Raw genomic sequence first — 19,717 nt, 5'->3', positions numbered from 1 at the left:
TACGGTGAACAAATGACAGGAAAATCTGAACACTTCAATAATACTCTATATGGGGTTCGTCTGGTGTGTTGTAATGGTTAGCACTCAGGACTCTGGAATCCTGCGCTCCGAGTTCAATCTCGGTTAGGGACCTTAACCTTGAATTTTCAGTGACATTACTCCCACTTCCTGTCAACTTCAAAATTAGTCTTGTGTGAAAAAACCAAGGAGGGTGGGAGTCGATAAGCAGTCTTTGGTACGCCCGAAGGCTAGCCTGCAGGAAAGTCTTACTTATGACATGCCTAGTAAGCCTTCGTTTAATTGAATAGCATGGCTGCCCCCCAATGAACTGAAATATTTTAGATTTTTTTTCTCCCTCATGACATCAATCGTGTTGGAAATATGTGCATTTCCAAGTTGTTACATGGTAGGGTAGCCCAGGTGATACCGTTTCGGGCCAGATAATATTTTTTCTGTTTTTCCGGTGAACCAAGGACAGTAAAATCTGAACCCATCACACAGTATTGAGTACAGTAAATGTTATCACTCTGGATCTTGCAATCTGAGTTCAAATCTCAGTAGGACCTACCATGTGAATTAATCTGCCTCGTGGAACTGGAATATAGCTGTCCAACGATTCTTTAAGTATTTGCAACACGTGAAAGAAACGACAGTCCACATTTGCTAATTAAATGCAGAATTTTTTTTTCTAGTACAATTCCCAAATTGGATTTTCAATATGGGTCTATGGGTTGTAATGGGTTACACTGCTGGACTTTGAATCCAGTGATCTGAGTTCAAATCTCGGTAGAACCTTTCTAGCTTTGGTGCTGATTATTCACATGGCCTAACCATAATCTCAGTTCTATCTGTTTATAACGGTGAACAAATGACAGGAAATCTGAACACTTCAATAATTACTCTATATGTGGGTTCTATGGTGTAATGTTAGCACTCAGGACTCTGAATCCTGCGATCCGAGTTCAAAATCTCGGTAGGACCTACCTTGATTTTGCAGTGACATACTCCTCTCCTGTCAACTTTAAAAAAGTATTGTGTGAAAGAAACAAGTGGGTGGGAGTCGATAAGCAGTCTTTGGTACGCACGAATGGCTAGCATGCAGGAAATTCTTACTATGAATGCCTAGTACGTTTGTTAATTGAATGCATGCTGCCCCCCAATGAACTGAAAATATTTTAGATTTTTTTCTCCCTCATGACATCAATCGTGTTGGAAATATGTGCATTTCCAAGTTGTTACATGGTAGGGTAGCCCAGGTGATACCGTTTCGGGCCAGAAAAATATTTTTCTGTTTTTCCGGAGAACCAAGGACAGTAAAATCTGAACCCATCACAGAGTATTGAGTACAGTAAATGTTATCACTCTGGATCTTGCAATCTGAGTTCAAATCTCAGTAGGACCTACCATGTGAATTAATCTGCCTCGTGGAACTGGAATATAGCTGTCCAACGATTCTTTTAAGTATTTGCAACACGTGAAGAAACGACAGTCCACATATGCTAAATAAAATGCAGAATTTTTTTTCTGTACAATTCCCAAATGGATTTTCAATATGGTTCTATGGTGTAATGGTTAGCACTCTGGACTTTGAGTCCAGTGATCTGAGTTCAAATCTCGGTAGAACCTTTCTAGCTTCTGTGCTGAATTATTCACATGGCCTACCAATAATCTCATTTCTATCTGTTTATACGGTGAACAAATGACAGGAAAATCTGAACACTTCAATAATTACTCTATATGGGGTTCTATGGTGTAATGGTTAGCACTCAGGACTCTGAATCCTGCAATCCGAGTTCAAATCTCGGTAGGACCTACCTTGAATTTTCAGTGACATACTCCACTCCTGTCAACTTTAAAATAGTCTTGTGTGAAAAAAACAAGAGGGTGGGAGTCGATAAGCAGTCTTTGGTACGCACGAATGGCTAGCCTGCAGGAAATTCTTACTATGAATGCCTAGTACGTTTGTTAATTGAATGCATGCTGCCCCCCAATGAACTGAAAATATTTTAGATTTTTTTCTCCCTCATGACATCAATCGTGTTGGAAATATGTGCATTTCCAAGTTGTTACATGGTAGGGTAGCCCAGGTGATACCGTTTCGGGCCAGAAAATATTTTTTCTGTTTTTTCCGGTGAACCAAGGACAGTAAAATCTGAACCCATCACAGAGTATTGAGTACAGTAAATGTTATCACTCTGGATCTTGCAATCTGAGTTCAAATCTCAGTAGGACCTACCATGTGAATTAATCTGCCTCGTGGAACTGGAATATAGCTGTCCAACGATTCTTTTAAGTATTTGCAACACGTGAAGAAACGACAGTCCACATTTGCTAATTAAAATGCAGAATTTTTTTCTGTACAATTCCCAAATGGATTTTCAATATGGTTCTATGGTGTAATGGTTAGCACTCTGGACTTTGAATCCAGTGATCCGAGTTCAAATCTCGGTAGAACCTTTCTAGCTTTGGTGCTGAATTATTCACATGGCCTACCAATAATCTCATTTCTATCTGTTTATACGGTGAACAAATGACAGGAAATCTGAACACTTCAATAATTACTCTATATGGGGTTCTATGGTGTAATGGTTAGCACTCAGGACTCTGAATCCTGCGATCCGAGTTCAAATCTCGGTAGGACCTACCTTGAATTTTCAGTGACATACTCCACTCCTGTCAACTTTAAAATAGTCTTGTGTGAAAAAAACAAGAGGGTGGGAGTCGATAAGCAGTCTTTGGTACGCACGAATGGCTAGCCTGCAGGAAATTCTTACTATGAATGCCTAGTACGTTTGTTAATTGAATACATGCTGCCCCCCAATGAACTGAAAATATTTTAGATTTTTTTCTCCCTCATGACATCAATCGTGTTGGAAATATGTGCATTTCCAAGTTGTTACATGGTAGGGTAGCCCAGGTGATACCGTTTCGGGCCAGAAAATATTTTTTCTGTTTTTTCCGGTGAACCAAGGACAGTAAAATCTGAACCCATCACACAGTATTGAGTACAGTAAATGTTATCACTCTGGATCTTGCAATCTGAGTTCAAATCTCAGTAGGACCTACCATGTGAATTAATCTGCCTCGTGGAACTGGAATATAGCTGTCCAACGATTCTTTTAAGTATTTGCAACACGTGAAGAAACGACAGTCCACATTTGCTAATTAAAATGCAGAATTTTTTTTCTGTACAATTCCCAAATGGATTTTCAATATGGTTCTATGGTGTAATGGTTAGCACTCTGGACTTTGAATCCAGTGATCCGAGTTCAAATCTCGGTAGAACCTTTCTAGCTTTGGTGCTGAATTATTCACATGGCCTACCAATAATCTCATTTCTATCTGTTTATACGGTGAACAAATGACAGGAAAATCTGAACACTTCAATAATTACTCTATATGGGGTTCTATGGTGTAATGGTTAGCACTCAGGACTCTGAATCCTGCGATCCGAGTTCAAATCTCGGTAGGACCTACCTTGATTTGCAGTGACATACTCCTCTCCTGTCAACTTTAAAAAAGTATTGTGTGAAAGAAACAAGTGGGTGGGAGTCGATAAGCAGTCTTTGGTACGCACGAATGGCTAGCCTGCAGGAAATTCTTACTATGAATGCCTAGTACGTTTGTTAATTGAATACATGCTGCCCCCCAATGAACTGAAAATATTTTAGATTTTTTTCTCCCTCATGACATCAATCGTGTTGGAAATATGTGCATTTCCAAGTTGTTACATGGTAGGGTAGCCCAGGTGATACCGTTTCGGGCCAGAAAATATTTTTTCTGTTTTTCCGGTGAACCAAGGACAGTAAAATCTGAACCCATCACAGAGTATTGAGTACAGTAAATGTTATCACTCTGGATCTTGCAATCTGAGTTCAAATCTCAGTAGGACCTACCATGTGAATTAATCTGCCTCGTGGAACTGGAATATAGCTGTCCAACGATTCTTTTAAGTATTTGCAACACGTGAAGAAACGACAGTCCACATTTGCTAATTAAAATGCAGAATTTTTTTTCTGTACAATTCCCAAATTGATTTTCAATATGGTTCTATGGTGTAATGGTTAGCACTCTGGACTTTGAATCCAGTGATCCGAGTTCAAATCTCGGTAGAACCTTTCTAGCTTTGGTGCTGAATTATTCACATGGCCTACCAATAATCTCATTTCTATCTGTTTATACGGTGAACAAATGACAGGAAAATCTGAACACTTCAATAATTACTCTATATGGGGTTCTATGGTGTAATGGTTAGCACTCAGGACTCTGAATCCTGCGATCCGAGTTAAATCTCGGTAGGACCTACCTTGAATTTTCAGTGACATACTCCACTCCTGTCAACTTTAAAATAGTCTTGTGTGAAAAAAACAAGAGGGTGGGAGTCGATAAGCAGTCTTTGGTACGCACGAATGGCTAGCCTGCAGGAAATTCTTACTATGAATGCCTAGTACGTTTGTTAATTGAATACATGCTGCCCCCCAATGAACTGAAAATATTTAGATTTTTTTCTCCCTCATGACATCAATCGTGTTGGAAATATGTGCATTTCCAAGTTGTTACATGGTAGGGTAGCCCAGGTGATACCGTTTCGGGCCAGAAAATATTTTTTCTGTTTTTCCGGTGAACCAAGGACAGTAAAATCTGAACCCATCACAGAGTATTGAGTACAGTAAATGTTATCACTCTGGATCTTGCAATCTGAGTTCAAATCTCAGTAGGACCTACCATGTGAATTAATCTGCCTCGTGGAACTGGAATATAGCTGTCCAACGATTCTTTTAAGTATTTGCAACACGTGAAGAAACGACAGTCCACATATGCTAAATAAAATGCAGAATTTTTTTTCTGTACAATTCCCAAATGGATTTTCAATATGGTTCTATGGTGTAATGGTTAGCACTCTGGACTTTGAATCCAGTGATCCGAGTTCAAATCTCGGTAGAACCTTTCTAGCTTTGGTGCTGAATTATTCACATGGCCTACCAATAATCTATTTCTATCTGTTTATACGGTGAACAAATGACAGGAAAATCTGAACACTTCAATAATTACTCTATATGGGGTTCTATGGTGTAATGGTTAGCACTCAGGACTCTGAATCCTGCGATCCGAGTTCAAATCTCGGTAGGACCTACCTTGATTTTGCAGTGACATACTCCACTCCTGTCAACTTTAAAATAGTCTTGTGTGAAAAGAAACAAGATGGGTGGGAGTCGATAAGCAGTCTTTGGTACGCACGAATGGCTAGCCTGCAGGAAATTCTTACTATGAATGCCTAGTACGTTTGTTAATTGAAAACTTTCTGCCCCCCAATGAACTGAAAATATTTTAGATTTTTTTCTCCCTCATGACATCAATCGTGTTGGAAATATGTGCATTTCCAAGTTGTTACATGGTAGGGTAGCCCAGGTGATACCGTTTCGGGCCAGAAAATATTTTTTCTGTTTTTCCGGTGAACCAAGGACAGTAAAATCTGAACCCATCACAGAGTATTGAGTACAGTAAATGTTATCACTCTGGATCTTGCAATCTGAGTTCAAATCTCAGTAGGACCTACCATGTGAATTAATCTGCCTCGTGGAACTGGAATATAGCTGTCCAACGATTCTTTTAAGTATTTGCAACACGTGAAGAAACGACAGTCCACATTTGCTAATTAAAATGCAGAATTTTTTTTCTGTACAATTCACAAATGGGTTTTCAATATGGTTCTATGGTGTAATGGTTAGCACTCTGGACTTTGAATCCAGTGATCCGAGTTCAAATCTCGGTAGAACCTTTCTAGCTTTGGTGCTGAATTAGTCACATGGCCTACCAATAATCTCATTTCTATCTGTTTATACGGTGAACAAATGACAGGAAAATCTGAACACTTCAATAATTACTCTATATGGGGTTCTATGGTGTAATGGTTAGCACTCAGGACTCTGAATCCTGCGATCCGAGTTCAAATCTCGGTAGGACCTACCTTGATTTTGCAGTGACATACTCCTCTCCTGTCAACTTTAAAATAGTCTTGTGTGAAAGAAACAAGTGGGTGGGAGTCGATAAGCAGTCTTTGGTAAGCACGAATGGCTAGCCTGCAGGAAATTCTTACTATGAATGCCTAGTACGTTTGTTAATTGAAAACTTTCTGCCCCCCAATGAACTTAAAATATTTAAGATTTTTTTTCTCCCTCATCACATCAATCTTGTTGGAAATATGTGCATTTCCAAGTTGTTACATGGTAGGGTAGCCCAGGTGATACCGTTTCGGCCAGAAAATATTTTCTCTGTTTTCCGGTGAACCAAGGACAGTAAAATCTGAACCCATCACAGACGTATTGAGTACAGTTAAAGGTTATCACTCATGGACTCTGAATTGCAATCTGAGTTCAAATCTCAGTAGGACCTACCATGTGAATTAATCTGCCTCGTGGAACTGGAATATAGCTGTCCAACGATTCTTTTAAGTATTTGCAACACGTGAAGAAACGACAGTCCACATTTGCTAATTAAAATGCAGAATTTTTTTTCTGTACAATTCCCAAATAGATTTTCAATATGGTTCTATGGTGTAATGGTTAGCACTCTGGACTTTGAATCCAGTGATCCGAGTTCAAATCTCGGTAGAACCTTTCTAGCTTTGGTGCTGAATTATTCACATGGCCTACCAATAATCTCATTTCTATCTGTTTATACGGTGAACAAATGACAGGAAAATCTGAACACTTCAATAATTACTCTATATGGGGTTCTATGGTGTAATGGTTAGCACTCAGGACTCTGAATCCTGCGATCCGAGTTCAAATCTCGGTAGGACCTACCTTGATTTTGCAGTGACATACTCCTCTCCTGTCAACTTTAAAATAGTCTTGTGTGAAAGAAACAAGTAGGGTGGGAGTCGATAAGCAGTCTTTGGTAAGCACGAATGGCTAGCCTGCAGGAAATTCTTACTATGAATGCCTAGTACGTTTGTTAATTGAAAACTTTCTGCCCCCCAATGAACTTAAAATATTTAAGATTTTTTTTCTCTCCCTCATCACATCAATCTTGTTGGAAATATGTGCATTTCCAAGTTGTTACATGGTAGGGTAGCCCAGGTGATTACCGTTTCGGCCCAGAAAATATTTCTTTCTCTGTTTTTCCGGTGAACCAAGGACAGTAAAATCTGAACCCATCACAGACTATTGAGTACAGGTTCTGTGCTGTAAGGTTATCACTCAGGACTCTGAATATTGCAATCTGAGTTTAAATCTCGGTAGGACCTACCAAGTGAATTAATCTCCCTCGTGGAACTTGAATATAGCTGTCCAACGATTGTTGAAAGTATTTGCAATCACGTGAAGGAACGACAGTCCACATTTGCTAATTAAAATGCAGAATTTTTTTTCTGTACAATTCCCAAATGATTTTTCAATATGGTTCTATGGTGTAATGGTTAGCACTCTGGACTTTGAATCCAGTGATCCGAGTTCAAATCTCGGTAGAACCTTTCTAGCTTTGGTGCTGAATTATTCACATGGCCTACCAATAATCTCTTTTCTATCTGTTTATACGGTGAACAAATGACAGGAAAATCTGAACACTTCAATAATTACTCTATATGGGGTTCTATGGTGTAATGGTTAGCACTCAGGACTCTGAATCCTGCGATCCGAGTTCAAATCTCGGTAGGACCTACCTTGATTTTGCAGTGACATACTCCTCTCCTGTCAACTTTAAAAAAGTATTGTGTGAAAGAAACAAGTGGGTGGGAGTCGATAAGCAGTCTTTGGTACGCACGAATGGCTAGCCTGCAGGAAATTCTTACTATGAATGCCTAGTACGTTTGTTAATTGAAAACTTTCTGCCCCCCAATTAACTGAAAATATTTAAGATTTTTTTTCTTCCTCATCACATCAATCTTGTTGGAAATATGTGCATTTCCAAGTTGTTACATGGTAGGGTAGCCCAGCTGATACCGTTTCGGGCCAGAAAATATTTTTTCTGTTTTTCCGGTGAACCAAGGACAGTAAAATCTGAACCCATCACAGAGTATTGAGTACAGTAAATGTTATCACTATGGATCTTGCAATCTGAGTTCAAATCTCGGTAGGACCTACCATGTGAATTAATCTGCCTCGTGGAACTGGAATATAGCTGTCCAACGATTCTTTTAAGTATTTGCAACACGTGAAGAAACGACAGTCCGCATTTGCTAATTAAAATGCAGAATTTTTTTTCTGTACAATTCCCAAATCGATTTTCAATATGGTTCTATGGTGTAATGGTTAGGACTCTGGACTTTGAATCCAGTGATCCGAGTTCAAATCTCGGTAGAACCTTTCTAGCTTTGGTGCTGAATTATTCACATGGCCTACCAATAATCTCTTTTCTATCTGTTTATACGGTGAACAAATGACAGGAAAATCTGAACACTTCTATAATTACTCTATATGGGGTTCTATGGTGTAATGGTTAGCACTCAGGACTCTGAATCCTGCGATCCGAGTTCAAATCTCGTTAGGACCTACCTTGAATTTTCAGTGACATACTGCACTCCTGTCAACTTTAAAATAGTCTTGTGTGAAAAAAACAAGAGGGTGGGAGTCGATAAGCAGTCTTTGGTATGCACGAATGGCTAGCCTGCAGGAAATTCTTACTATGAATGCCTAGTACGTTTGTTAATTGAATACATGCTGCCCCCCAATGAACTGAAAATATTTTAGATTTTTTTCTCCCTCATGACATCAATCGTGTTGGAAATATGTGCATTTCCAAGTTGTTACATGGTAGGGTAGCCCAGGTGATACCGTTTCGGGCCAGAAAATATTTTTTCTGTTTTTCCGGTGAACCAAGGACAGTAAAATCTGAACCCATCACAGACTATTGAGTACAGCATTCTATGCTGTAAAGGTTATCACTCATGACTCTGAATATTGCAATCTGAGTTCAAATCTCGGTAGGACCTACCATGTGAATTAATCTGCCTCGTGGAACTGGAATATAGCTGTCCAACGATTGTTGAAAGTATTTGCAACACGTGAAGGAACGACAGTCCACATTTGCTAATTAAAATGCAGAATTTTTTTTCTGTACAATCCCCAAATGGATTTTCAATATGGTTCTATGGTGTATCGACTCCCACCCACTTGTTTCTTTCACACAAGACTATTTTAAAGTTGACAGGAGAGGAGTATGAGATTTGCACTCGGAGTTCGACCAACCTTGTTGGTAATACAGAAATAATTGGTATTTCAGTTGTGGTTGTGATAGTTTGATTGATATATTAGTCACGTTTTTTTATGTATTTTCCCTTCAAAACGGACGAGGAACAACCTTTTCACCTCCCAAAGGTATCATATTTTAATCATCCGTTCGCGAGTTCCACCTAAATTAAGCGCTAAGTAAGCCATTAGTGCTATTCTGTGATGTGTGGTTCTATGGTGTAATGGTTAGCACTCAGGACTCTGAATCCTGCGATCCGAGTTCAAATCTCGGTAGGACCTATCTGGTTTTTGCGATTAATGAACTTCTGCGAGGGCGAACAGCTTTGATACCCTCCATCTAATGTTAGAAATAACACTAAGCCACAAGAAATTCCTACTATAAAGGTAATATGTAAAGTTAATAGTCGTCCGCTTCTCCAAAAAGAGTCAATCAAACGTTTACCAAAGTTTTTCCTAACTACGTTATTTGCGTTGGAAATATGTAAATGTTCGCACATTACGAAGGCCCGTTAGTTCAGTTGGTTAGAGCGTCGTGCTAATAACGCGAAGGTCGCGGGTTCGATACCCGTGCAGGCCAAGACCTATTTTCTCTCGTGTTGTCTATTACCTTTAGAATATTTCGTTTAATTGAGGCTTTGCTTTGGATAAATAAACTATGGATATGGAAATTCCAATTTATCGCACAAGGCCGGTTAGCTAATTTGCTAATAAATTGAATGTCGCTTGTTTGATACCCGTCCTAAAGCAAGTCTTTTCTCGACTGTTTCTCTGGTGCGGTCAATAACTGTTATGACACTCTGCTATTGAGTCTTTTCTCACCTTATATAGTGTTATGCAAATTCTATGGGTTCCGAAAGGCAGGTTAGCTCAGTTGGTTAGAGCGTCGTGCTAATAAGGTCGCGGGTTCGATACCTGTACTAGCCAATAGATTTTTTTTTTCACTCGAGTTGGGCAATGAGCGTCCTTCAACACGGAATCTCAACTCAAACTCAAGCAAGTAACTTGCATTTTCAAATTCGGAGGGCTTTTTCCCCTCTAAAATAGTGAGGTTGTTGATATTCTCTGGTTTAACACTTCTACAAAACTTTTCAATGCCAGTTCCTAGTTCCTTAAAAGGAATTCCTTGCGACTGCTGATTTCCAACATACACAAGGCGCAAACATTACCATAAATATGTTTCATTTCAGTTCACACTGCCACAATAGGTTCTATGGTGTAATGGTTAGCACTCAGGACTCTGAATCCTGCGATCCGAGTTCAAATCTCGGTAGGACCTGCCTGCCTTTTGCGGCTGAACACACACTTGTCTTCACTAGGAAGGTTGATTCGGTATCATACAATCTGTTGTGAATGTTACTGTATTCCTAAACAATTAATTAACACGAAATAGTCACACACCATCAAAGTCGTTAGGAACATATTTCCATACATTTTTGTTAAATCTGCCAATTGTAGTGTGACTCACTCCTAGCTCCTCTGCTATCTGCCATGTCAAATAAAAGTCTATATATACACCTTTTTTTTTTACATTGTCTCCATTTGTTTACAGTGTAAAAAGGTATTTATAAACTGTGTGGTTCAAGCCCTGAATACTGATTGTCTGACAAAACATTTGTTTGGTCTAATTACGTTGGTAACCAGTTTTTAATAGCAATAAGGGGATTGTGGTATATGGCCAATATACCATGGCTAAGGGCTGTATCCAGGCACTCAGCAATGCGTCGAGGCTAAGAACAGCCCTTAGCCGCGGTATATTGGCCATATACTACAGCCCCTCGTGCCTTAAGTAAAAACAGTGGCACAAAAGAGTGACATATCCTTTACATCCAACACATTTTTATTGAAGTACATATACAGTGTATGCTTCAGGTGGTGCCTTTCTGCCATCCAGGACCTCCATACCAGGCGGTGTCAGAGGAAGGCCCTAAAAATGGTCAGACTCCAGACACCCTAGCCAGACTGTTCTCTCTGCAACTGACCGGCAAGCTGTACCGGAGCGCCAAGTCTAGGTCCATGAGGCTTCTAAACAGCTTCTACCCCCAAGCCAAAAGATTACTGAACATCTAATCAAATGGCTACCCAGACTATTTGCATCCCCCCTCTTTACACTGCTGCTACTCTGTTATTATATATGCAGTCACTTTAATAACTCTACCTACATGTACATTTTACCTCGACTAACCGGTGCCCCCGCACATTGACTCTGTACCAGTACCCCTATATATACCCTTGCGATTGTTATTTTACTGCTGCTCTTTAATTATTTCTTTCTTTAATTTCTTTTTATTTAGGTATTTTTCTTAAAACGGCATTGTTGGTTAAGGGCATATAAGTAAGCATTTCACTGTATTCGGCGCATGTGACATAACATTTGATATACTGTGTACGCTTCAGGTTGTGCCTAATAAACAATACATACAGTGGGGCAAAAAAGTATTGTCAGCCACCAATTGTGCAAGTTCTCCCACTTAAAAAGATGAGAGAGGCCTGTAATTTTCATCATAGGTACACGTCAACTATGACAGACAAAACGAGAAGAAAAAAAAATCCAGAAAATCACATTGTAGGATTTTTAATGAATTTATTTGCAAATTATGGTGGAAAATAAGTATTTGGTCAATAACAAAAGTTTATCTCAATACTTTGTTATATACCCTTTGTTGGCAATGACACAGGTCAAACATTTTCTGTAAGTCTTCACAAGGTTTTCACACACTGTTGCTGGTATTTTGGCCCATTCCTCCATGCAGATCTCCTCTAGAGCAGTGATGTTTTGGGGCTGTCGCTGGGCAACACGGACTTTCAACCCCCTCCAAAGATTTTCTATGGGGTTGAGATCTGGAGACTGGCTAGGCCACTCCAGGACCTTGAAATGCTTCTTACGAAGCCACTCCTTCATTGCCCGGGCGGTGTGTTTGGGATCATTGTCATGCTGAAAGACCCAGCCACGTTTCATCTTTAATGCCCTTGCTGATGGTAGGCTTTGTTACTTTGGTCCCAGCTCTCTGCAGGTCATTCACTAGGTCCCCCCGTGTGGTTCTGGGATTTTTGCTCACCATTCTTGTGATAATTTTCACCCCACGGGGTGAGATCCTCTGTGGAGCCCCAGATCGAGGGAGATTATCAGTGGTCTTGTATGTCTTCCATTTCTTAATAATTGCTCCAAAAGTTGATTTCTTCAAACCAAGCTGCTTACCTATTGCAGATTCAGTCTTCCCAGCCTGGTGCAGGTCTACAATTTTGTTTCTGGCGTCCTTTGACAGCTCTTTGGTCTTGGCCATAGTGGAGTTTGGAGTGTGACTGTTTGAGGTTGTGGACAGGTGTCTTTTATACAGATAACAAGTTCAAACAGGTGCCATTAATACAGGTAACGAGTGGAGGACAGAGGAGCCTCTTAAAGAAGAAGTTACAGGTCTGTGAGAGCCAGAAATCTTGCTTGTTTGTAGGTGACCAAATACTTATTTTCCACCATAATTTGCAAATAAATTCATTAAAAATCCTACAATGTGATTTTCAGGATTTTTTCCCCTCCTTTTGTCTGTCATAGTTGACGTGTACCTATGATGAAAATTACAGGCCTCTCTCATCTTTTTAAGTGGGAGAACTTGCACAATTGGTGGCTGACTAAATACTTTTTTGCCCCACTGTATACTGTGTATGCTTCAGGTGGTGCCTAATAAACAATACATATACTGTGTATGCTTCAGGTGGTCCATTATATAAAACATTTTTTACTGCAAGGTTCCCCAACTGGCTGAATTTGAATTTGGCCCGCGGGTGGTTTAATTGGGCCCCTCAAATTTTCTGAACAAAAAAAAACAAATATTTTTTCATGGTTGGAAACAAAAGGACTGTGAAAACACCAGGAAAACATCTTCCAAGTTATTTTAATTTTGGAAATCTGTTCCCAAGTATTCTCACGCATAATAGAGACAAGTGTTTGTATACAAATGTAAGCATGGTTTGAAATGATTGTTTTAGTCATATTATATATTTTGGGGCTTCCTGTGGTCCATTTCCAGTCTACTAATTATTTGTATTTATGTTCCATCCGCTCAAGAAAAAAAAAGAAAAAAAATCACTTCCTCTTCTTCTTTTGCTTCTGCTTGGAGGCTACTGCCCCCTGTTGGTTAGAGCTGGAGGCCTTCTCCCTGAGAAACAAAACAAAGTCTGGTACATTTCTTCCTCAAAGTAAGCACAACTTCAATTGTAAAAGGGTTATTGTTTTCATGATTAGACTAATGTATAATATACACATGAAATGAGCATCACTATATCTGGTTCTCACTAGATCAGAAGGATGTTTTGTTGTTTTTGGAAAAAACCCAACCTTACATTATAACTTGAATGGTTTGCATTTACAACAGCAATGAGACAATGTGCTTGCGGGTGTAACCAAAAACGAAATCCGTCTGAAAGTGAGGTGTCATTTATATGGAACTTGTGTGGTGTGTATTTGATGTGTAATCTGTATAAAACGCCTAGACCCCTTTCCAGTACACAACACACTGACGTCACGAACAGATGCACACGACTCTTGGCTGAGTAACCGATGTGAAATGGCTAGTTAGTTAGCGGTGGTGCGCGCTAATAGCGTTTCAATCGGGTGACGTCACTCGCTCTGAGACCTGAAGTAGTTTTTCCCCTTGCTCTGCAAGGGCTGTGGTTTTTGTGGCGCGATGGGTAATGATGCTTTGTGGGTGTCAGTTGTTGATGTGTGCAGAGGGTCCCTGGTTCAAGCCCAGGTTGGGGCGAGGAGAGGGACGGAAGATATACTGTTACAGCTGCAGTAAGAAAATCATCACCACCTGCACCTATTCAACATAGTCTAGACTTGCGCTTTAATTACTTCTAAACAAAATACGTTTTGGGGGTTTTCATATGCTTACAATGATGTTTTGATTCTTGCTTGAACAGTCGCTAAGATTATACTTCGTTGTGATCTTTGCAAAAAATATATATATTTTGGATGCAGCAGTTGTCAGCTAGAATGCTAACCCTCATCGACATATGCTATAGCAAAAGCTAACCAAAGAACCATTTTACTGGTTGAAGTGTTTTTTAAGTATAATGCAGTTGATTTGCGATGATGACACAAACTTTATATTAAGCAGGACATACGTACAAGCCGTAAAATCCAATTATAATACACATGTACTGTCAAATGCACTCATAAGCAACATGTAAAGAGAGCCATTTTTTGCTGCCGTTCTATAAGAACTCCCTGGTGTTCTGCCACCAACCTGCGCGCATCGCCCTCGTGAGGCAATGTCTGGAGACACAGAAAGGGGCTCTATAGAACCCAGAAGAAAAAATCGAAAGTGTCACTTACTTTGTTGTTACCTGGTTCAAGATGACAACATCCTCCTCCTCGCTGTCACTGTCTAAGATGACCACCATGTCACCTAGGAAACACAATCACACATTCACAATAAGATGAGAAGTACTTTATTGATCGTTAACTTAAAGAACAGAAAAGTACCTTTATGCTCACAAATCAACCCCCCCCCCCCCAGAGGGGCTGGAGGCAATGGGTCAGGCGCAGCACAGCGCCCCTGGAGCAATTGATTATTATTTTTTTGCCTGGTTCCAGATCATTTTGTGCTGTCTTGCCATTTTTGTAGCCTGGTTCCAGATCCGTTTGTGCTGTCTTGCCAACTATGACCATAGAAGACAGCACAAACAGATCTGGGACCAGGCTAGTCAGTTTCACTCACCCAAGGAAAACAAAACTGAGGCAAATAGTTACCTCTCCCCTTCTCCTCATGTCCCTCTTCCAACTCCATGGTCTCTTCCTCTTCCTCCTCCTCCTCCTCCTCCAGACCCCAGGAGTTCTCTAGCCCCTCCCCCACCTGACCTGTACCTGGGGCAGTTAACACTGGAGAGGGAACGCTGTCCCACGGTTGGTGAAGGACTAGTCTAGAGTAAACCATGGATCAGTAGCATTGAGATAACAGACAACAAGAGTACAGGCACACCAAGTCACTCGCTCACAAACGATGACCCCCCCTTGGAGAAAATAAGAGTCTTCTAGTACAAATTAATTCAGAGTAAATTCAAGACTTTCTTTGAAGGGATACATTTGGGGTGGGACCTCTGCTCTCTGGACGATCTCATTGGCCTTCTCCTTGACGTCACTCATTTCCACAGGTGACACGTCTGTTTTCAGCGCTGTGATTCGCTCCTGGGGCAACGACTCTGCGAAGCCAAACTTACCCCCAGTTTTTCTGAAATAACCGATATTCAAAAAGAGAACTTTATTAGAATCCAAAAATTAAATAACTCCGAAGTAGCAACAGTACGGAACACCAGAGTCACGGAGGTTTATATAAACGGGTTTCCACTAGGTAGCACAGCCACAAAGTCAAAATGAACGTTAACGAGACCAAGTTGACGTGACCCACCTGGCTTTCTTGTCATTCTCCAAGGCTTTGTTGATTAGCTCTGTGATCTCTGACACTTTGACACTAGCGATCTTACTGCACCTGAGGACCTGTACAAACACAGCATGCTTTAGAGATACAATTCACAGTGAAGTAGCTAGTGTACGCTAGTATCCATCCTGAATATTATCAGCCCCCTGGCCTACCAAAGCCATGGTTATGATATCTAGAGAAGTGTTTAGCATGCTGATTTGCGGGTAGAAAGTGTCGTTGTGGACATGGGTTGGCATCCCAGGTCTGCCCGCACAGGGACAAGGATCCAGAGTTGCATTAGCTCCCCAGTACCCGCCTGGTCTTTTGAGCAGCTGACTGTATATCTATGGCTCCCCAGTACCCGCCTGGTCTTTGAGCAGCTGACTGTATCTCTATGGCTCCCCAGTACCCGCCTGGTCTTTGAGCAGCTGACTGTATCTCTATGGCTCCCCAGTACCCGCCTGGTCTTTGAGCAGCTGACTGTATCTCTATGGCTCCCCAGTACCCGCCTGGTCTTTGAGCAGCTGACTGTATCTCTATGGCTCCCCAGTACCCGCCTGGTCTTTGAGCAGCTGACTGTATCTCTACGGCTCCCCAGTACCCGCCTGGTCTTTGAGCAGCTGACTGTATCTCTACGGCTCCCCAGTACCCGCCTGGTCTTTGAGCAGCTGACTGTATCTCTACGGCTCCCCAGTACCCGCCTGGTCTTTGAGCAGCTGACTGTATCTCTACGGCTCCCCAGTACCCGCCTGGTCTTTGAGCAGCATGATGCCTCCACTAGACTGGATGGAGCAGATCTCTCTGTGTTTGTTCATGGCTATCATCAGCAGGCCGTCCATCACACGCTCCTCACGCTCACACGGGTCAACCAACAGGTAGGTCCTGGAGCAGAGGGAGAGGGGTAGGAGAGAGGATATGAGATAGGACATAGAGAGCAGTGGAGAGAAGGAGAACAGGAGAGGAAAGGGAAGAGAACAGTGGAGAGAAGGAGAACAGGAGAGGAAAGGGAAGAGAGCAGTGGAGAGAAGGAGAACAGGAGAGGAAAGGGAAGAGAGCAGTGGAGAGAAGGAGAACTGGAGAGGAAAGGGAAGAGAGCAGTGGAGAGAAGGAGAACAGGAGAGGAAAGGGAAGAGAGCAGTGGAGAGAAGGAGAACTGGAGAGGAAAGGGAAGAGAACAGTGGAGAGAAGGAGAACAGGAGAGGAAAGGGAAGAGAACAGTGGAGAGAAGGAGAACAGGAGAGGAAAGGGAAGAGAACAGTGGAGAGAAGGAGAACAGGAGAGGAAAGGGAAGAGAGCAGTGGAGAGAAGGAGAACTGGAGAGGAAAGGGAAGAGAGCAGTGGAGAGAAGGAGAACTGGAGAGGAAAGGGAAGAGAGCAGTGGAGAGAAGGAGAACTGGAGAGGAAAGGGAAGAGAACAGTGGAGAGGAGAACAGGAGAGGGAAGGGAAGGGAGGCAGAGAGAGAACTGCAATGGCAGCCATCACTGTCTGATAGTGATATCAAACATACAGTTGATCTTATATAACATGGATCTACCCTTGTTGGAAGAAGGAGAAACTGACACAGATGGGCATGTGGTAGATGCTGAGGGGAATGGGGTCTCTCTCCTCTGTACTGTACTGTGGAACAGACACATGAAGGGTTAAATCATTAATTGGGGTTGTGTTCTTTAAGGCATGCAACAGATGACATTTTTAAAACTTTTTGCAACGCGTGACAAAAATGTGTGTGTCTTATTAGACAAATCCAGGTGGCCCCTCCCTGTTTCAGTCAGCTTGGTTCCTAATTAACACTACCCAGGGGTGTAATCAATGTCAAAGATTGTTGCCATGGCATTAGTTGTCGGTAGCGTCGCCCCCACCCCTCTCCTCACCACAGTGACTTCCTCTCCCTGGATTCCCACATCGGGCCGTCTGAAGTGACAGAGGGCCGCGATGGCAGCAATGCTGGCAGCGTCCATCAGGTTACCATCGTGGTTCAGCAAGTGGACGTCCACCCTAATCTGCCACACCTGGAGATACACAGACACACTCTAATTACACAGACATTGATCTGTACCACATCTGGAGAGATAGACAGGTAGATATAGACATTATAGATCTGTACCACACCTGGAGAAATAGACAGGTAGATATAGACATTATAGATCTTTAGCAAACCTTGGAAGACCAGTAGATATACACTGAGTGTACAAAACATTAAAAACACCTTCCAAATATTGAGTTCCTGTAAACTGAAATAACAATTATCTTCAATGCAGAACATTTCAAATTGGAATTTGGTTTACTTTCTGAATTGACTGGAATTGAAACCCAATTTGGGGACTTTCGTTCACAGCCTTTATGCCAAACTTCAGGTGTGTGTGTGTTTGTGTGTACCTTCTCTCCAGACACCACACACAGAGACTCTGTGTCTATACACTTGGAGTTCCTGAGGCATCTCTCCAACTGTCTGTTCAGCTTCACCAACAGCTCTGACTGCCTAGAGAGATAGAGAGAGTGAGAGATCAAGACGGGGACGACAACCACGCAGATACAACATTTGATCAGTTATTGTTTTTCAGATGCAATTTACACTAGCCATATTCACATAACCTGCAATGTGTGAAGTAAAAACATAGTAGGACTCTTACCTGCCCATCTCAAATGCTGGTGAAGCCATGGGAGACAGCTCAATGTTGAAGAACATGATTCCTTCATTCGGTCGGTTCTCTTTCGGAGTAATGAGCTCACAGGACACCTGGGCCATGATCCTGGAGGTTAGGGACACACCATTTTATTTATTTAACCTTTATTTAACTAGGCAAGTCAGTTACGAACAAATTCTTACTTACAATGACGGCCTACCCCGGCCAGATACAGCCTGGATTCAAATCAGGGACTGTAGTGACGCCTCTTGCACTGAGATGCAGTGCCTTTGACCGCTGCGCCACTCAGGAGCCCAAACGTACAAACTTAATGGCAAACCGCCCTAGCCCCTACCACCGTCACCTATGCTGCTTTATAGATCTGAAAGGATGGATGGGTATATGGCAAAACAATTCTGCCATGCCAATCAGATAGCAAGGTACAGCTAATGCCATACTTGTATCCAGTCCTTTCAGATTTATGCAAACTTAGTGCAAAAGCCTGCCATGTTAGTAGCAAGAAAGCCAACTCCACTAAGAATGGCTACTGCAGTGGGTGTCAACCATTTTCGGTTACTGTACCACCAAGTGCATTTGGCTTTGCCTGGTGCACCCCGTCATCTACATTTAAGCAGTAAGCCTTTGGTCTTCTCAACAACCCGCTTTAGATAGGCCAGTAGCTTTGGTTGAGAGCCACTGCTCAACTGTACTTTCTTTGCCGTTAGGCTGCCTCCAAAGGCAGGAACACTCGCCTCGTCTTCCCCAGGTCAACAAAGCAGCATCCATAATCTGTCCCGAACGAGATCTTGATGCTCCTGTAGTCATAGGTCTGTCTCCCATCCAAGCGCTGCAAGTACAAATTATTGAGTGAGATTATTTATCGTAAATATGTATAGCTAATATAGCAATGATGTATCTGTAGATAATTAGCTAGCTAGGTAGCTCAACTTTACAACAGGTTATGTACAATGACCCAGAACTCTAACAAACTCTGTAACGTTGGTAGATAGAGATAGACACTGTACAATATTTTAGTTTGGGTTCCCACATCTAAATTGGCGATTTATGCCAGCTAACTAGCATATCTGGCTATCTCAGCTAGCACGTTTCATTCACATGCCAGCATACACAAAATGCATCAGCTACCTTTTTTTCTTCAATAGCCTTGAGTAAAAAGTCTCGCTCGCAGTTTGATAACGGTGTATCTCTCATATTGGCTGTCTATGAATTGTATATTGCTATGCCGGTGTGTTTTTTTGTTAACATGTGTTCACGTTTCAACAATCATCAACATTCATGAACTCCGCTCCGGAAGAGCAACATAGAAGTAAAAGTAATCAAAATTAAAGTACAAGTAATCAAAATTAGGTATATTTGCTCAAATGTATTTCTAAAATCATAATTATTTAAATAAAATAAGAATTAAAATAAGAATAGATTTGGGATGTTTATCCAATAACTTGCATTAATTGTCATATTTTGGAC

At 41.4% G+C, this 19,717-nt stretch overlaps 1 protein-coding gene and 20 non-coding genes across 21 annotated transcripts; 20 read left to right on the top strand and 1 right to left on the bottom strand.

The window, feature by feature from the left end:
• Positions 1-1,554: 1,554 nt before the first annotated feature.
• trnaq-uug (transfer RNA glutamine (anticodon UUG)) lies at positions 1,555-1,626 on the top strand. The gene has a single exon. It is a non-coding gene; the product is annotated as a tRNA-Gln (tRNA).
• A 115-nt stretch (positions 1,627-1,741) lies between these two features.
• trnaq-cug (transfer RNA glutamine (anticodon CUG)) lies at positions 1,742-1,813 on the top strand. The gene has a single exon. It is a non-coding gene; the product is annotated as a tRNA-Gln (tRNA).
• Positions 1,814-2,385: 572 nt separating this feature from the next.
• trnaq-uug (transfer RNA glutamine (anticodon UUG)) lies at positions 2,386-2,457 on the top strand. Its single transcript has one exon. It is a non-coding gene; the product is annotated as a tRNA-Gln (tRNA).
• A 114-nt stretch (positions 2,458-2,571) lies between these two features.
• Positions 2,572-2,643, top strand: trnaq-cug (transfer RNA glutamine (anticodon CUG)). Its single transcript has one exon. It is a non-coding gene; the product is annotated as a tRNA-Gln (tRNA).
• Positions 2,644-3,216: 573 nt separating this feature from the next.
• On the top strand, positions 3,217-3,288 carry trnaq-uug (transfer RNA glutamine (anticodon UUG)). Its single transcript has one exon. It is a non-coding gene; the product is annotated as a tRNA-Gln (tRNA).
• Positions 3,289-3,403: 115 nt separating this feature from the next.
• trnaq-cug (transfer RNA glutamine (anticodon CUG)) lies at positions 3,404-3,475 on the top strand. Its single transcript has one exon. It is a non-coding gene; the product is annotated as a tRNA-Gln (tRNA).
• A 571-nt stretch (positions 3,476-4,046) lies between these two features.
• Positions 4,047-4,118, top strand: trnaq-uug (transfer RNA glutamine (anticodon UUG)). The gene has a single exon. It is a non-coding gene; the product is annotated as a tRNA-Gln (tRNA).
• A 757-nt stretch (positions 4,119-4,875) lies between these two features.
• trnaq-uug (transfer RNA glutamine (anticodon UUG)) lies at positions 4,876-4,947 on the top strand. Its single transcript has one exon. It is a non-coding gene; the product is annotated as a tRNA-Gln (tRNA).
• Positions 4,948-5,061: 114 nt separating this feature from the next.
• On the top strand, positions 5,062-5,133 carry trnaq-cug (transfer RNA glutamine (anticodon CUG)). Its single transcript has one exon. It is a non-coding gene; the product is annotated as a tRNA-Gln (tRNA).
• Positions 5,134-5,707: 574 nt separating this feature from the next.
• Positions 5,708-5,779, top strand: trnaq-uug (transfer RNA glutamine (anticodon UUG)). The gene has a single exon. It is a non-coding gene; the product is annotated as a tRNA-Gln (tRNA).
• Positions 5,780-5,894: 115 nt separating this feature from the next.
• trnaq-cug (transfer RNA glutamine (anticodon CUG)) lies at positions 5,895-5,966 on the top strand. The gene has a single exon. It is a non-coding gene; the product is annotated as a tRNA-Gln (tRNA).
• Positions 5,967-6,545: 579 nt separating this feature from the next.
• trnaq-uug (transfer RNA glutamine (anticodon UUG)) lies at positions 6,546-6,617 on the top strand. The gene has a single exon. It is a non-coding gene; the product is annotated as a tRNA-Gln (tRNA).
• Positions 6,618-6,732: 115 nt separating this feature from the next.
• Positions 6,733-6,804, top strand: trnaq-cug (transfer RNA glutamine (anticodon CUG)). Its single transcript has one exon. It is a non-coding gene; the product is annotated as a tRNA-Gln (tRNA).
• Positions 6,805-7,402: 598 nt separating this feature from the next.
• Positions 7,403-7,474, top strand: trnaq-uug (transfer RNA glutamine (anticodon UUG)). The gene has a single exon. It is a non-coding gene; the product is annotated as a tRNA-Gln (tRNA).
• Positions 7,475-7,589: 115 nt separating this feature from the next.
• On the top strand, positions 7,590-7,661 carry trnaq-cug (transfer RNA glutamine (anticodon CUG)). Its single transcript has one exon. It is a non-coding gene; the product is annotated as a tRNA-Gln (tRNA).
• Positions 7,662-8,234: 573 nt separating this feature from the next.
• Positions 8,235-8,306, top strand: trnaq-uug (transfer RNA glutamine (anticodon UUG)). The gene has a single exon. It is a non-coding gene; the product is annotated as a tRNA-Gln (tRNA).
• A 115-nt stretch (positions 8,307-8,421) lies between these two features.
• trnaq-cug (transfer RNA glutamine (anticodon CUG)) lies at positions 8,422-8,493 on the top strand. The gene has a single exon. It is a non-coding gene; the product is annotated as a tRNA-Gln (tRNA).
• Positions 8,494-9,398: 905 nt separating this feature from the next.
• trnaq-cug (transfer RNA glutamine (anticodon CUG)) lies at positions 9,399-9,470 on the top strand. The gene has a single exon. It is a non-coding gene; the product is annotated as a tRNA-Gln (tRNA).
• A 224-nt stretch (positions 9,471-9,694) lies between these two features.
• On the top strand, positions 9,695-9,768 carry trnai-aau (transfer RNA isoleucine (anticodon AAU)). The gene has a single exon. It is a non-coding gene; the product is annotated as a tRNA-Ile (tRNA).
• A 627-nt stretch (positions 9,769-10,395) lies between these two features.
• On the top strand, positions 10,396-10,467 carry trnaq-cug (transfer RNA glutamine (anticodon CUG)). The gene has a single exon. It is a non-coding gene; the product is annotated as a tRNA-Gln (tRNA).
• Positions 10,468-13,040: 2,573 nt separating this feature from the next.
• On the bottom strand, positions 13,041-19,559 carry LOC115182607 (exosome complex component RRP45). Its single transcript, XM_029744148.1, has 12 exons — positions 19,379-19,559; positions 18,985-19,079; positions 18,239-18,358; positions 17,985-18,087; positions 17,480-17,617; positions 17,143-17,225; positions 16,357-16,489; positions 15,596-15,684; positions 15,272-15,418; positions 14,941-15,083; positions 14,524-14,596; positions 13,041-13,342 (listed from the first exon to the last, which is right to left on the bottom strand). The coding sequence occupies exons 1-12, from the start codon at positions 19,442-19,444 to the stop codon at positions 13,270-13,272; spliced, it is 1,263 nt and encodes a 420-aa protein (XP_029600008.1). The 5' UTR covers positions 19,445-19,559; the 3' UTR covers positions 13,041-13,269.
• Positions 19,560-19,717: the final 158 nt, after the last annotated feature.

Source organism: Salmo trutta, unplaced genomic scaffold (assembly GCF_901001165.1).
Source record: "Salmo trutta unplaced genomic scaffold, fSalTru1.1, whole genome shotgun sequence".
Taxonomy (NCBI): Eukaryota; Metazoa; Chordata; class Actinopteri; order Salmoniformes; family Salmonidae; genus Salmo; species Salmo trutta.
Note: the sequence above shows the minus strand (reverse complement) of the source record. Positions and strands in the feature narration are given on the sequence as shown.

Coding starts and splice junctions, on each gene's coding strand:
- LOC115182607 (XM_029744148.1), bottom strand. CDS start 19,444: ATGAGAGATACACCGTTATCAAACTGCGAGCGAGACTTTTTACTCAAG. Junction 17,618..17,984: donor GTGTGGTGTCTGGAGAGAAG/GTACACACAAAC, acceptor GTGTATCTCCAG/GTGTGGCAGATTAGGGTGGA. Junction 15,084..15,271: donor GCAGAGGTCCCACCCCAAAT/GTATCCCTTCAA, acceptor ACCGTGGGACAG/CGTTCCCTCTCCAGTGTTAA.